Here is a 15,804-nt window from a genome sequence, read left to right as displayed (position 1 = left end):
GTTTTTCTAGGTTTTGTATGAGGCTTTGATTGTGCATGTGTGTGCCGTGATGTATTGCTTTTTATATCCTAGAGTTGTGGATTGTGTGCCTAGTGAGTGTAGTAGAATGTGCTTAGATGCATGTGTGCACTAGTCTATTTGTGTTAGCCTAATAAGTGCAGTAGATGTGAGTCTATATGTCAATGTATGCAAGGGTTAGCATGCTAGGGTTACTTATATGGAGGCATGTATTAGGTTACGTGTGCAGGGATCATTGTGCACTAGTGTGGTGCACTCAAGTTGTGTACTAGTGTAGTAATGCACTGATTCAATCCATGTGCACTAGGGTATGATAATGTGATGGTTAAGTTTACCAGTGCACACCAAGTGTGCACTAGGGGTTGTGTGCAAAACGGGTATAAAAAGATAGTGTGTGATTGTGTAGGGGACTAGTGCACTATGTGTGTGCAATGTGTGCTAGTGCACCATGCAGTGAGGTGAGCAATGTGCACTAGAGTGAATTAGGGTGCCTATATGCAGTGATCAACGTGTGGGGTATGTGCAGGTGCACTAGTACATGTGTCCACTAGGTGTAATGCATTGTGCATGTGCATTAGTGTATATACATTGTGCATGTGAGTATAGCAAGTTAGTGTACAATGTAGTGCACTAGGGTACAATGAAGTGAGTAGGGTAGTCAAGAGTACAACTAGTTAAAGCAGGTGCACGAATATGCAAGGTGCAATAGTGTAAGTGTAGTGCATTAAGTGCATGAGGGTGGATTCATGTGCCCTATGTGTTGTAATATACGTGAGTGGAATATGCAACATGAGTACACTATGTGGTCTTGGAAATATGGTGCACTAGTGCATGTACACTAGTACATATGCATTGTGTGTGTGCACTATGCACAAGGGTTAGTACACTATGCACTAGTTAAGTGCACAAGGGTGGAACTCGAGTTGGTACGCAAGGTACAACTAACATGTTAGTGTATTAAACTGGAGGTATAATATGCAGTGAGTGTAGTAGGGTGATGCTAGTCAAGTACACTTGTAGTGAACTATGAGCAAGTGCACAAGTGCATGTGTGCACTAGAACATGTACACTTGTGTGTGTGCACTATGCAAGCACTAGTGTAGTGAGCTAGTGTACTATATAGTGCATTTGGATTGAATGGTTAGGTGCTATACAACAATGGCTTTATGTGCTAGGCTATGTGTAAGGTGGTATAGTGCTGTATAAGGTCATATAGAGCTCTAGATGCAATGCACTAAGTGTACACTAGGTGTAGTACACTAAGGTGGAGTGTTGTGTCTGTGTGTGTTAAGGTGCACTAATTTAGTGCACAATACATTTGGGTGTACTTGGGTGCAATGCACTATGTTAGGGTTAGTACACAATATATGTGCACTAGGATGGTGTACTTGTGCAATGTTCTCTAGGTGCAAGGGTTCTATGTGTGGTGAACCTAGAATGGTTCATAGGATAGTACATAGGTACACTACAAGGTGTCACCTTCCTTCTTCCTCCTTACCCTTAACCCCTTGCGTGAATCAACAAGTGTCTTTTGAGAGAGAGAACAAATATACAAAAATGAGAATACATGTTCACTTCCCTTTTAGGTGCATAGGAGGTGTGGGTGTTCATGCACACTAAGGGGAGGTTAGTGCACAGTGGGTGCATAATGCATGTGCACAATGGGTGCACATGCACTATGCACAATAGGTTAGTGCATGATGGGTGCCTAATGCATGTGCACTCATGCACAATGCACTATGGTGGGGCTATCCTTAAGTGAGGTGTATGTGCCTAGGCGTAAAGCTACATGCATGATAGTATGCAAGATGATAGGCAAGGTGGATGTAGGTGTTGGTGCACTAGGGTGTGAGATGTGTGCAAGGATATAGTGCATTAGGATGGGACCAATGCATGGTGGCGTGCATGAACAAGCCATACTAGTGCATTGGGTCACTGTAGAATGCACATACGTGTAGTGCAAAAGAGGGTTAAACTAGGGTGGAAGGCTAAGGCTAGCACACTTTGGAGTGAACTAGGATGCATGATGTAATGCAAGGGGGTAGCGAACTAGGATGTAAGGTGTAATGCAAGGGAGTAGTGCCAGGGTGGTTAGTGAACTACAGTGTGCACATATGCTAACTTGTGTGTGTGTGTGTGTGTGTGTGTGTGTGTGTGTGCGCGCGCGCATGCGTGTGTGTGTGTGCGTGCGCGCATGCAATACACTATGCATGAGGATTAGTGTGCAAGAGTGTGAGAGTTACACTAAGTGTAATGAAATAAGATAAGGTGTAGTATGCACATTGTTGTGGTGCGCTATGAGGGGGTAGTATATGGTGGTGTGCACTAGTCTATGTATGATGTGTGGTGGTGTAGTACACGTGCATTGTGCATGTGCGTGCGTGCGTGCGTGTGTGTGCATGTGCAATGTGCACTATGCATTGTGCATGGATAGCGGCTAGAAGAAGACAATAAATGAAAGCACCACAACCACCCAATGAATATTTACTTATACAATAAATTCTTACATTGATCATCGATGCGATGGTTATAACTCCTCGTTGGCTCTTACTCTTGACAACTCCTCCTCTCTATTGGTGGCTCTCTTTCTTATGTGGTGGCATTGCCCCTTCCTTGTGGCTCTACAAACCCTCTTACCTTGTTATAGCTTAGTGGTGTTCCATGGTGATTGAGGGTCTTCAAAGGCTAAAAGGATGTGCGGTGGTGGTCTCCCCTCCTTGGGATGAAGGGTGGTGTTCGATTATGGTGGAGGGTGTTGAAGGGTTAAAACGATGGGTAGTCTCCCCTTCTTAGAATGGCAATGGTGTGGTGGCAACAGAGGGAGGTGGGTGAGGGAAGGAGTGCTAGGAAAAAGAAGGACAACATGGTGTGGCAATAGGTTTGTAGCTAAAGATGGTGAAGCGGAGAGGTCATGGTACACAAAGGTGGGGGCGGAGAGAAGGAGATGATGGCTGCATGGGTGTTTGAGTCCAATGATGAGTTGATGGTTCTGATTGCAAAGCACAGTTGAATAGCAATAGAGTGATCAATCCACATGATGACATGTTGGTGTGGATTTGTGACACTCAATAGTAGGGAACAATATGTTGCATCACAATTGGTGAAATAGATCTGTGTCTTGCTACAATAGTGTGGCCCACTCAATCATTGATATCTTCCCATAGTAGTACGACCCCCAATAGCCCCCAGACAGTGATTTGCAGCACCATATGGTAGTGATTAGGGTAATCTTTGATCCAGCAATTGATATTAAAAGTGGTGATCATGGCAATAATGGTGATGATGATTGCGGCTATGTGGCAATTCAATGTGGTTGAAAGCATCAAGAATTGTTAGCCAAAGAAGACAAGTAGCAAGAAGATGAGCAATATCATAATAAGTATGGTGGTAATAATTGAATTGAATGATGATGATCAACCAACAATGACAAACAATGATGTTGGGACCCATAACATACATGCAATGGTAGCAAGTAGCACCACAACAATGACATTGAGCAACAATAGATGGTAATGCAAGCAATGTCCCTTAGTGATAATGAAGAAGATGATGAGTAACACCTGTTCCTTTCTAATCTTTCCCTCTTGCTTTCTTTATTGTTTTCCCCTCTTTTTTCTTTTTAATAACAATAATACCATTATACTAATTTATTCAAGACTTGTGTCAACACCCTTATGTAGATATAAGACTCTCTTTCTTCTTCTACTACTACACTCATGTGGTTGTTGGCGTGCAAGAGAGCAAGCCTTCACATGCGGGGAGCATCTCTTATACCTCATGCTATTTTCTTCCCACCATGTAGGGTATTCACCATGCACCAAGAATTTGTAACACAATTGCAGAGCACTATTTTGCATTCAATATTCATCTTGATTTAATACATTTCAGTCATCCAATCTCATGCCACATGTGCTCAGTCTAAACAATGATTCTTATGATTTGTGTAGTGGGCTCATGCATACTTTCTTGGAGTTCTTAGATTTGCAACCTTTTGCATTTTTATTACAATTTGCTTTGTTGGCCATGTTCACCTTAATTGAGGATCCCTTGCCATTCCATGATCTCATTTGTCTTTATAAGCTCAAATGTGATCGCATTTGATGTTTTATGACACTCCATTCCCTTATGCTTTGGTCTAACAATTAGTCTTCTAATTTGATTGGGTGGTCAACATGTTGCCAAGTGCATTTCTTAATACTCCCTCAAGGCCACTTAATGGATTGTTAGGGCAAATGCTCAATGAGTAGTGATCAAATGAATGGAAAACTCTCTTGGTTCAACTTGCAAATGTGAAGGGGTATGGGCAAGTAGGCTTCAATAAGGTTTGTTAGCTCCAATAGCTCAATCTTTGAGTAATTGTGCTTCACAATTATGTGCTTTTGTAAATGGTTGGTGAAGCATCTCAAGCTTGCTCTCTCTAGCATTAAGGCATATCTAAGCCTTCATCAAAGCCCTACTCTACTTCGTCACCATTAAAGCTTGATTCTTCTTTCCCCATGGTTGTAATAAACAAGGTAGCATGAGTATTGAGTGAAATTTTGGCTTAATCATAGTCATTTCAAGGGGCTTTTGGCTTTTGGAAAACTCCCGCTCCTCCCTTATGACTATGTCATCTTCATGTGATTCTTTTGTTAATGTATAATGTAGCCACCATGAACCATGACAACTCCTCCAGGCCCTTGGAATATCAAACAAATCATTGAAGTATAATGTGCTAAAATTCTGACCATGCTGCCTCTTATTGCCTTCCAGCATTTAGCTCCGACCCTTGATCTTATGAACTCTTGGATGTAATATTTAGAAATGGCAACTCTTCAATACAATGTTCCTAGATTGTGTCATTTGTTCCTTCATGATTGCATATGGACGGTGCCTAAATTGTATTGTGGAAACCTAATAGGTCATGCTAAAATTTGGTGGGAATGGGCTAGTGCTGCTAAGAAATCAATGACCCTAATTTAAGTGTACCTATGAGAGCCTTATCCTAGGTGCATCCAAGCATGTGAATGGGAATAGGTGGAACTAAAAATGCCCTTAAGATCCTAAGTGTGCAAAATATATGTGACCAAGTGTGAACTATCCCTATCTATAATGGAATGGAGATTGACTAAAGGTGAAATGACCTAAGTGAACATGCATTGGTTGGCACACTAATATGCAAGAGGCTTGGATGTGAGAATTCTAAGGTTGGTATAGCTAGACCTATTGTTGAGTGTCTAAGTCCACAAGGATAAGTGTGGTATAGGCTGGTTGGAATCTATTCTAAAGAAATAGATAAGTCATGTTCCTGTTTATGTAAGGCTCATGAAGACCTACATTAGCTCTAGGGTTGCATTTAAGCAATGTCTATACATAGGATGAATCTAACCTAAGGGTGTACCAATTGAGTGTTAGAGGGTGATAATAGCATGTTGGTTTATGCTTAGGAGATGTGCACCTAGATGTGTCCTAGGAATTAGGGTAAGGTGAATGGCTACTAATGTTATGAGGCTGTAGTGTAATAAGGATTCTTACATGAGTGTTCCAGGTACAAAATGTGAAGGTAGGGGTCCTAGGGTGGGTACTGACTAAGGGAAGGGAGTTCTAATATAACCCATGAGATGGTGTGGCTCTAAATGCACATGCATGAGCTAAATATGCCCTAAGTGGTTGTGTGTGCACTTAAGTGTGAGCAAGGCTATGTTTACCCTAAGTGTACTTGCGCCTAAGCAGAATTGGGGTGCTAAGGGGTTTGTGTGTGTGTTTGAGAGAACGAGTTCCTATTTTATGTGCTTGACATGGGAATGGTTGTGTATCAAGTGGTGCTTTCCATGCATGTCTTGTACCCTAATGCACTTCATAATCCTATTCTATGGGATCATGGGTGTGTCATGGACGTGTGTTGTAAGTGAGTGTATACTAAGTGCAATTTTGCCTAAATGACCTAAGTGAGGTGTCTATGTGTATGACTATCATGGTAGTTGTGTTCTACATACTAATGGTATCCCTATCTAAATTAAATATGTGTGTTTGTGCCATAAGTGCATTGACTGTTCATGTGATGAGTGTTTAACAAGGAGTATGTGTGACTATGTATCTGAGCCTCAAGTTTACGTGAATGTATGAGTGCATGCTTGTAAGTAAGTGGGAGTGTGTGTGTGACTAGTGACAAATGCTTAGTTGCATGTGCAATTGTGTGTGCTTTGTGTGTTCTAGTGCTACTGCTTTTGTACATGTATGTGCTTATGGTGTGGGCTAGAGCATTATGTGGCCAAGCATGCAACCACATGTATGCATGAGTCAATGGTCAAGTGTTATGTGAATGTGTGAACTATTTGGTGCTTCCACTATCAAGAGGTTAGTTATGTCCATTGGGTTCTTGCAGACAGAGATAACAATAGAGAGAGAAGAATTTCTATAGAAGATGAGGGCAAAAGCAATAAGAATACAAGAAATAGAAGAAATCCAGCCATAGTGTATATTTATCGCAATAGAGCTTTAGCTCAATTCTTGTATAGCATATACATTCACTTGTAGACAATAGTTTTGAGGCTATGGCTCAGAGGAAACATGAATTAAATTAGCCCAAAAGATTGAATGATTGCTATATAAGAGTGTAAGCACAAACCAATGTATATATGTCCCAAAATCAGGTCCCGAACATCCATAAAATAGTTTGGATCTAAAACAACATGGATACATAAAAAAATACATTGTCTTAAAGCTTAAAAATACTCTTTTCTTAGCCCAAAATCCCTATTTTGATTCACCTATAGCAATGCAATAGGGAAACCACAATATGCCTCTAATCGAGACAATCAAGAGTAATAGATTATATACAAATCAAGGTAGAACTTGTGCAAGCAATGAATAGCTGTGAATAACCTATTATCTTTGCATAGATCAACATTAGTCTTGTTCTATTTAGTCCTTCTTCATGCATCCATCCACATCTATTAGTCTTCTCCCTATATTATCGAGTTAACCCTTGCTATCTTCTTGTGATTGGCATCCAAAAACCATGAGCTTTCTGACTAATTTCTCCTTGATTCTAGGCGCTTGTAAATAGGGCCAAAAGTCACATTGAAAATTGTAAGTAGCCTCTAGGCTCTTCACAATGATCAATCTCCCACTTAAACTTAGTTTTGGGGCCACTAAACTAACTATTGAGCTACCCACGAAAGGTCTTAACACTTGGAATTCGATATTGAGGTGTGATTTGACTATATACATATACATAAACAATCCACATATAATATCAAATTCAACATGAACAATGGCAATTTGATCCCATAGGCTCACAAATGAAATATTCACACTAAAAAAGATAATGTAAGTCTCAACCTACAGATAAGGAACCATGTGAAAGTGCATGAATGGGCTTCTCCAATCAAGGGTGAGACTATGTCCTTAAGGTTTGGCTTAGGAGGGGAGGAGGTCACATCATGGTTTATGGGTTGATGATGAAGACTTCAACGAGTACACTCTCTTTCTCTCTTTGAGTATCCTCTTCTCTCTTCTCCTTCACCATCTTAATCCCTATGTAATTAGTCAATACAAGTAGATGTTTTTCTTCTTTCCTTCATCATAAGGATGGTAGGTAGAGGATATGTATAACAAGAGTCAAGAAATAGTGAACACTTAACCTTAGTCAAGAATTCAATGCCACTAATATCATGAACTTCAATGAAGTCCAACACATCCTTTCTTCTATCCACAATAGGTATGCCTTCTTCTTAAGTGCTACTACTGTAACAAAACCTTCAAAACATGTAGGTACATATAACACCTTCCCAAGAACCTCTACAAGGGAAATGACCTCATGATCCGATTAGGTATGAAGTAAAGGTGATCTAGATAGGATATTTGCAATAGAATCTCTTGTGGATCAACATCAGCTAACTAGGGAAGTGCACAAATTGCGTTATCTAAAAAACCAACCAAATTGTTAAGGGTATAATCCCTTTTAGCCATTGATCCAATGTAACTAGAGAAAAACCCTCTCCCAACTAAATGAAATTGATGAAGAGAAAGCCCTAGCCCTAGGAGTATTCCAAAAGCATATGCCAAAGTTAGCATACTTCATGTGGATCCTTGAGAATGTGATAGTAACATGTGCTTAAAGACCTTGGATATTGTCCTATACAAAGCATCACTTGTTTATTCTCATTGTATTGATGCACATCACAACCCACAATGTGCTTCATTTTTTCCATGGCAGTTTTAGCTAGCATGGCTTTAGCAAAATCCAAGTCCATCCCATCTACCATGTTCTTATTGTTCTTTGACCATTGTCTTGGTTACTAACACTAGTATCCCCCTCCATTGCAAGATGCATCCTAACAATGTTGCCTTATGTAACCCTTATGAGGTTTTAGTTAGTGGAGATAAATGCAATTAAATACAATGCTTGACACATGGAAGAAAAGGGATGCCACAATGCCTAACTCTATCTTTGGAGTGAAGAGTTACATTGATTTATCACACACATGAGATACGATGATGGAAATGCGTCATGTAAATCCTATGTGGCTTTTACTTTTTGAGTAATGTGTTACGAAGCACAAATGGAGAAAAATTACTTTGTAAGCTTCAACAACTGAGTAAGCACAACAACATAAGCAATCTTATTGGTGAAAAATAACATTTTCTTGCGAAATGAGGAAGGATGACTGCTCACCATGTGTGTGCGAGCGAGAACATGTATCAATAGTTTTTCTCATTTTTGTCATCATACCTCATGTGAGCAATATAAGAGTGCCAGAAATGCACGTCCCTTTCTTTCTTTGCTATTAGAGCCAAGACATGCACAAGTCAGTAGACATGTGCAAGTAGTTGCAATAGCCTAAAACTAGTGCATGTCTTGGCAACATCAACTTCAATCCCTTGAAAAGGGGAACTTGATTGAGTCCACCAAGTACCTCTAAAAATGGAGGTACTTGGTTTTAGTCCATTGACTTTGCTATTGTGGAAGTTTGAGGGACGTACGATTATGTTTCTTTTCTTTGATCTTGATTTTCGTCTCGTCTGTAGGCACAACCCATAAGGCCTTGGGTCCATTGTGAACCGAACCTGCATGTGGCTGCGGACATGAAGTTATCGCATAGTGTAAAATGCAAGTCATCAACTTGTAGGTGCCGAGGCTCTTATCTTCATCTTGATATTGCTTGAGTTACAATAAAATTATCATCTATGACGTGTGAGTGGATGGGGTTGATGCCGCCTAATGATTGAGCAACAACCAAGGAAAGCAAATTTGGGCAACAATTCGTTAAAAAAAAAAAGAGAGAGAGGAGGAGGATAGGAGCGCCTTGGCGGACGCCAAATCTGGGAGTCAAATTTGACACAAAATCAAGCTTCAAGTCCGCTTTTGAAGCGTCGTCATTCTCGAGGTGATACCTTCTTTAAGCTCTCACCGTCTGTGTTACTGTTAGCAAAGGACGTCTGCCCGCATCTGATGAAACCCTAGCTTTGCCTGCGCGACAGAGAGAAATCCGTCAGAGAAGGCTTCTTGCTCGCCATCATGAGCCGCAAGTTCTTCGTTGGAGGCAACTGGAAATGCGTAAGGTTTCTTGTCTTTGAGAGAGAGAGAGAGAGAGAGGGTTCTGTTCCGAATTTAGCGGAGTCCGAGTATTTTTCTTGTATCATCTGAAGCTAGGCCGCGTGCATTTTTGTGCATTCGTTTGCTCTCAGCTTGTGATTACTAGAAATGGAGCTGATGATCGTTGAGAGACTGCATTACATCTTTTGGACAGCGTGTGCTGCCTCGCATGGAGCCGTACTTGATCTCTACGTTCGTACCGCTCATATGAGCCGGGAGGCTGTCTGTGATGCTGTAAACTCGATCATTCGAGTCTGCTATCAATGGCTTAGTGATTTGTTTCAGATGATAGCCGCATGTTGTCTTGCATTAGGCTCTTCTATAAGTTTCTAACGCGTGAATGAACTGTAACCACGATCACTTCAAACTCGATCAATTAGCTTTACTTTTGATGTCTTTGCTGTTCGATCGATAGAATACCAAGTTCCTTTGGCTTCTTTATTTCATTTCCATCCTAAAACAGTGGAAAGATGTGTGTCTGACATGATACATATTGGACGCCTTGGAATGCTGGCTGCAGAATGGAACTGTTGATGAGGTAAAGAAGATCGTTGATGTTCTTAATGAAGCTGAAGTTCCTTCACAAGATAAAGTGGGTAAGTAAAATCCAAGCACCTGCCACAGGCAAATTCGTGATTGAAATATCAATTTTTAAATTACTTCTAGCTAGTGAGCCATTCAAAATTAGTGTCCGAAGTCTTGCTAGGTAGAAATCCTGGCTAGTTGACATGCATAAGTTGTCCTCTTACGAGATCAGAAATTGCTTTTCTGGGTAGGGCAATGCGTCTTCTGAATAGTCCCTGTGATGCATTTCCTGTGGTGTGCCACCTGTGTGGCAGTTGACTTCTTTCCTATAGCTTGTTAGGGTTGTGTGCAGTGTCACCCTAACAGCTGCAGAGAGTTGTTTTGCCTCTTAGCTGTCTAATTTTCTATGGGACTGCAGAAGCTTCTGGGCTTTTAGCTGGTCAAACAGGGGTTTTGTTTTTGATACATGAGGAAAAATGGTGTGTGGCAATTGCTCACTTGTTTGTTAGCTTTTTAGTTTGGAACACTCCAGAGAACTTACTGTGGGTTTTGTAATTTTATAGAGGTGGTGATCAGTCCTCCCTTCGTCTTTTTGCCTCAAGTGAAAAGCTCTTTGCGACATGATTTTGCTGTTGCTGCTCAGAATTGTTGGGTTAAAAAAGGTGGTGCTTATACAGGAGAAGTAAGGTCGGACCTTGTTTCCTTTGATAGATGAAGTCTTTTGTTCAAAGAGATTACCACCATATTGATATGTTACTTTCTTGTCTGACAGTGCTGAGATGTTAGTGAACCTGGGCATCCCTTGGGTCATACTTGGTCACTCAGAAAGGAGGTCACTGTTGAAAGAGTCCAACGAGGTAAACATGGAGCTGTTTGAAAATCTTTCTCTGCTACTCCACTCTGCTATTTAGGTGCTCAAAAGCATCATTTAAGGATGTTGCAGATCATTTGTGGGGGTGTGTGGGAAATGAAGCAATGCAGGTACTATAAACTGCTATTTATTTGCTACCTGACTCTTGAATAGTATTAGTGTGAAATGCATTTTATGTTAAGCATTTGGGCATTTGAACTCTCAAGAAGTCTGTGTATATAAGGTGTTTCTTTTGCTATGAGGGAGTCTTGCCCTGTCAAGGGGCCCTTGGGGGTGGGGCTGTGAAATTTGGTATTGTTTGCAGCATGGCCTTGACAGGATCTTGCAAGGGACCTTGTGCATTGATATTGGTATTATATTTCACACACACACACACACACACACACACACACCAAGTTCCTTGTCCCCATAGTGCCTTTGTAGTTGGGCTTGTGCGTATCATATGAATACACACAGCAAGATTTATACTCTTATTAATAACTTGTTCTTTAATCTTAAACTATTTTGATGTACAATGATGGAGTATTGTCCCAGAAACCTTCTAGTTTTTTCTTTTCTATTGAAGGTGTTGTTTGGGGGTGGATGAATGGATTAAGTGAGCTAAGTAGACAGTTCTGCTCTGGCACATGATGACTTGCATATCAACAAGGGGAAGGAATGAAATCTATGCATTTGCTAAATATGCTATGAAAGCATTTGCTCACGAATGTGGTGTTCCTAGTGTGGATTTGCGGTTTAGATAACACCTAGCATTATTTCCCTCTCCAGAGTTGAGGCTCTTTTGTTTTCATGCGATTCATATTACAAAATCATATTTTCCTGATCTATTTGTGCAGTTCGTGGCCGAGAAAGTTGCCTATGCATTGAGTCAGGGGCTGAAAGTTATTGCATGCATTGGTGAAACTTTGGAACAACGAGAATCCGGGGAAACTATGGGTGTTGTTTCAGAACAAACTAAAGCCATTGCAGGTAACTGCTATATAATTCAATGGCGCTTGGTGTTCATTTCTACTCTGACAAGAGTTAGTTGAGATGGATTGATGTTTAATGTTGAAAACTCCATATTTTCTTGACTAATTGAATGTGTTTCCTTCGCAATGTGCAGCAAAGGTTCATGATTGGAGTAATGTTGTCCTTGCTTATGAACCTGTGTGGGCTATTGGCACTGGCAAAGTTGCCACTCCAGTACAAGCCCAAGAGGTAATTTTCTATGTTAATGCTCAGCCCTTGTGCTAGTTTTGTTATTCTGTAGCAATGAGGAGTTTTGCAACTAGGTGAGTCATCAAAGCTCAATCGTTTGGGTGGACATCTCATATGTTGGGTTAAACTAGCTACTGTATAGAAGGTGAGCTAAGTGGTAGGGTGCTGACTAATTAAGGTGCTATGGTGAAACCACATGGCAGGTCCATGCAGATCTCCGAAAGTGGATTGCAGCTCATGTTAGCCCTGAAGTTGCTGCATCTGTAAGAATAATTTATGGAGGTAATGCCAATGGTCTATCACACTCTAGATTCCCATGACAGCTACAGCTATAGATTATTTAGTGGGGTATGAATTGAGTCTGGCTATTACTATTAATTCTGTGACTTCAAACGATTTGGACAGGTTCTGTGAATGGGGGCAACTGTAAGGAGCTTGCTGCGAAACCTGATGTTGATGGATTTCTAGTAGGTGGTGCCTCTTTGAAGGTATAACACATTTCTAAGTTCTTTTTGTAGTATACAGGGCTCCTCTGGATTTACTATTTGAAGTGTGCATTATCTTTTTGCATGCTAATAAGAGTTACCTTTGTTTTCCAGCCTGAATTTATCGACATTGTGAGGTCTGCCCTTGTGAAGGTGTGAAGGGAACCTCATGCGGGACATTTATTCAATGCTAAAGCTGGGTAGTCAAAATGATACCAGATTTAAGGTTGACTCCTGTATGCTGCCATAAATTGAAGCTTTAAGCACTCAAAATTATGTATCTGCCATAGGGACAGAGTTTTGTCTCAATAATAGAAATCTACCCATTTTGTTCTGTTAACGTTTTTGAAGTATCATTATTCAAGTACACGTCTAAATGTGGTTTTACGAGCACAACTCAACCATGATGTAATCTGGAGTTTAAAGTTCTTGTAAGCATGCCCTCCACTGGTTGTCAAGTTTGACAAGCTCTGTGTAGGTAATTGTACTCTGAGGCAGACATGAGAGTGGGTTGATTGGTCTTTTACTTGGGATCATGGGAGTTTTTATGTCTTGAGAAAAGGAGAGGAAAGAAAAAACTTTGAAAGCCTCCAAGAAAGAACAGCTGATGTTGCCAGGAACATTAAACTACGGTACGGCTTCTCTGATGACTATCTGCTCGCTTTATAGGAGCCAAATTTTTTTGGCTAATATATTATCCCTTAACTGTCTCCGTTCTGGCAGTTTCTCCTTTGCATTTTCTCCAGTATGAACAACTCAACTCCATGTTTAGAAGTGTGTGATAGGTTGAGCTTAAAGAACTGTGATTCTGTTACTGATAGAGAAGTGCATCATTTGCCAGGGAGCAGCCCATGCATGTAACCAGGCAATCAGCTATTTATCGATGGGCTCTGTTGCTAGTTTAAACAACTTTATGCAATCCGAGCCACAACAGACGAGATTCAGAATCCGAGTGATCACTGCTTGTTGTTCATTGAATTGAATCTCTCTAGTTATGGAGGGTTCATATCTGTTCAGCATAAGGGATGAAAAGGCTTCTGGGCTTAATGATGGGGATCTCAAAGATGGGCTGAAACGTAAATGCCACTCAGGTTATATTAAAACTTGAAAGGAGTCTAGGTAATGCTGATATGGGCCCTCGCCCCAAGGAGTCCAGGCATGTTCGTACACATCAAGCCTTCCGCATGCATACACACTACCGTCTCAAGACGCCTCTGGGGAACTGAAGGTATCAGGACTGCCACCTCATAGGAGGATCCTACAAAAGGGAAGAGTTGGATTGGTATTTGAATCACCTTCTGCATATGCTAGTGCCTTGAGGTGCCTTGGGGAGTGTGAGCACCGTCAGCTTTGCTGCTGAAAAGAGATTCCTGCAAGATGTAGAGAACCGGCTGCTTGAAATGAACGCTTCCCAAGGATGCTCAAAACATTATCCTTACAGTTCCAAGTCAATGTCGTTATACGACCTTTTATTGTGAAAGGACTTGTTTCAAGAAGCATGATCTCATTGGTAGCCAGATTATAGACATCCAGCTCCTTTTTCTTGTAGCATATTTGTCTTTTCAAGATTACATATTATGTTCTCATTGATAGCGATATTATTGTAGATATCCAGATCCTTTTTCTTGTAGCATATGTATCTTTTCAAGATTACATCTAACCTGTTGACAGAATACACAACAAACACCATCATTGGCTTGTTCTCTAGTATTTTCGACAAACTATATCATTCGAAAGTCTCTTTAATCCCTGTAAGGAACATATCGAGCTCGAACTATTGAAGCCTCCTCTTGCAGCATCTGTATTTCTGCAGATGTTTGTAATCTATGTACAAACTACATTGAATTGATATGTCCTCTAAAATCATAAAGTTTCCACGGACCTGAAACTGGACAATTATGAGCTTATTGGTAGGATTATTATTAGATTCCCTAATCAATAAACCTTTTGATGTGGTTAGGATTAATTAGACTTTTGGGAATTTTCATGTGGTCTCGATTTCAAGGCGTGATGTGAAGGATTTCGCATCCCCATCCCTTTCTTGTGCTTGTACTTTGGCTCTTTTTGCATTCTCCTCCCACCTTGGTTGCATCTTAGCCTATCCCTGCTACTCTTTAGTTGGGGCCTCTGCAGCTTCAGCTATCTACTCAGCCTCATAAAAGTGAAATTACAGACTAAAAACTTTGATTATAAAATGCACCTTAGAATTTGTGCCAAAAACAAAGTGAGTACAATGTTAACGTATTGATAATTGAGGAAGATATGGTCTTCAATCAAATGCCCGAAATCAATAGCGATGTTTTCTCAAGATGATGAGAGTGGGTGGAGGCCACTAAAACCTTTTATATTCTATGTATGTCTTGGAATTTCAACATTACAAACAGTTCATTATATAAATCAAGAAGGATGCATGTCCCCTTCAGTCGTAGACCATAGAACATTATAGCCCCAACTCATATGGTCTTGGCATTGGTCATCCTTGTGAAGGAGAATTCTCCATAAAGTGAGTCTAGTTCAATAGCACTTGGATATGTTTTTTTGGACTTTTGAGGTATCAAATAATAAAGTAGAATCACTAAAGTAATCAAGGGGAAACAAATTGTGGGTCATTAATAAACTCATATCAACACAACTCATAACAAAAAAGTGAAATTACCAAGATAGAGATGGGTAATAAAAGGCAAAATTGGGTAGCCTACCAAGGCAACAAAGAAATTTCAAAATTGTTTGGAAGGCCTAAGCATAAGGGTGAGAGTTGAGCATAAAGCAATTAATAAATTGTCGGTAATCAATAAACTCATACCGATACAAACTCATAGAACAAAAAAGTGAAATTACCAAGATAGAGATGGGTAAGAAAAAGCAAAATTGGGTAGCCTATCAAGGCAACAAAGAAATTGCAAAATTGTTTAGAAGGCCTAAGCATAAGGGCGAGGGTGGAGCATATGTTTAATGATCTTTTACCTTTAGCAATTAGTTTGCATATTGTGCCAATGGCACCCTTGGAATATAACTAAAATCTTGGGTTATTGTGTTATTTGATACACCTTTGAAGTGTCTTAAAGGATGTGATACAACTTTCCTAAAATGTGGCACTAGCATATAGGCTTCTTAGAAAGTTGACC

At 40.4% G+C, this 15,804-nt stretch overlaps 1 protein-coding gene across 1 annotated transcript; it reads left to right on the top strand.

Moving 5' to 3' along the window:
• The first annotated feature begins 9,336 nt into the window (after window positions 1-9,336).
• Window positions 9,337-13,019, top strand: TPI (triosephosphate isomerase). Its single transcript, XM_087660885.1, has 9 exons — window positions 9,337-9,559; window positions 10,119-10,194; window positions 10,687-10,810; window positions 10,896-10,980; window positions 11,831-11,963; window positions 12,100-12,194; window positions 12,398-12,476; window positions 12,600-12,682; window positions 12,794-13,019. Exons 1-9 carry the CDS (start codon window positions 9,521-9,523, stop codon window positions 12,836-12,838), a joined length of 759 nt encoding a protein of 252 aa, XP_087517011.1. The 5' UTR covers window positions 9,337-9,520; the 3' UTR covers window positions 12,839-13,019.
• Window positions 13,020-15,804: the final 2,785 nt, after the last annotated feature.

This window comes from Lygodium microphyllum, chromosome 20 (genome assembly GCF_053477565.2).
Source record: "Lygodium microphyllum isolate KBCC chromosome 20, Lygodium_microphyllum_v1.1.10, whole genome shotgun sequence".
Lineage (NCBI taxonomy): Eukaryota > Viridiplantae > Streptophyta > Polypodiopsida > Schizaeales > Lygodiaceae > Lygodium > Lygodium microphyllum.
This window is presented reverse-complemented; position numbering and strand designations above follow the sequence as displayed.

What these genes read in the sequence shown, in the direction of transcription:
- TPI (XM_087660885.1), top strand. Translation starts at nt 9,521, where the DNA reads ATGAGCCGCAAGTTCTTCGTTGGAGGCAACTGGAAATGC. An exon ending in GCTTATACAGGAGAAGTAAG is followed by an intron (nt 10,811 to 10,895) that starts GTCGGACCTTGT and finishes CTTGTCTGACAG; the next exon opens with TGCTGAGATGTTAGTGAACC. An exon ending in CTCCAGTACAAGCCCAAGAG is followed by an intron (nt 12,195 to 12,397) that starts GTAATTTTCTAT and finishes ACCACATGGCAG; the next exon opens with GTCCATGCAGATCTCCGAAA.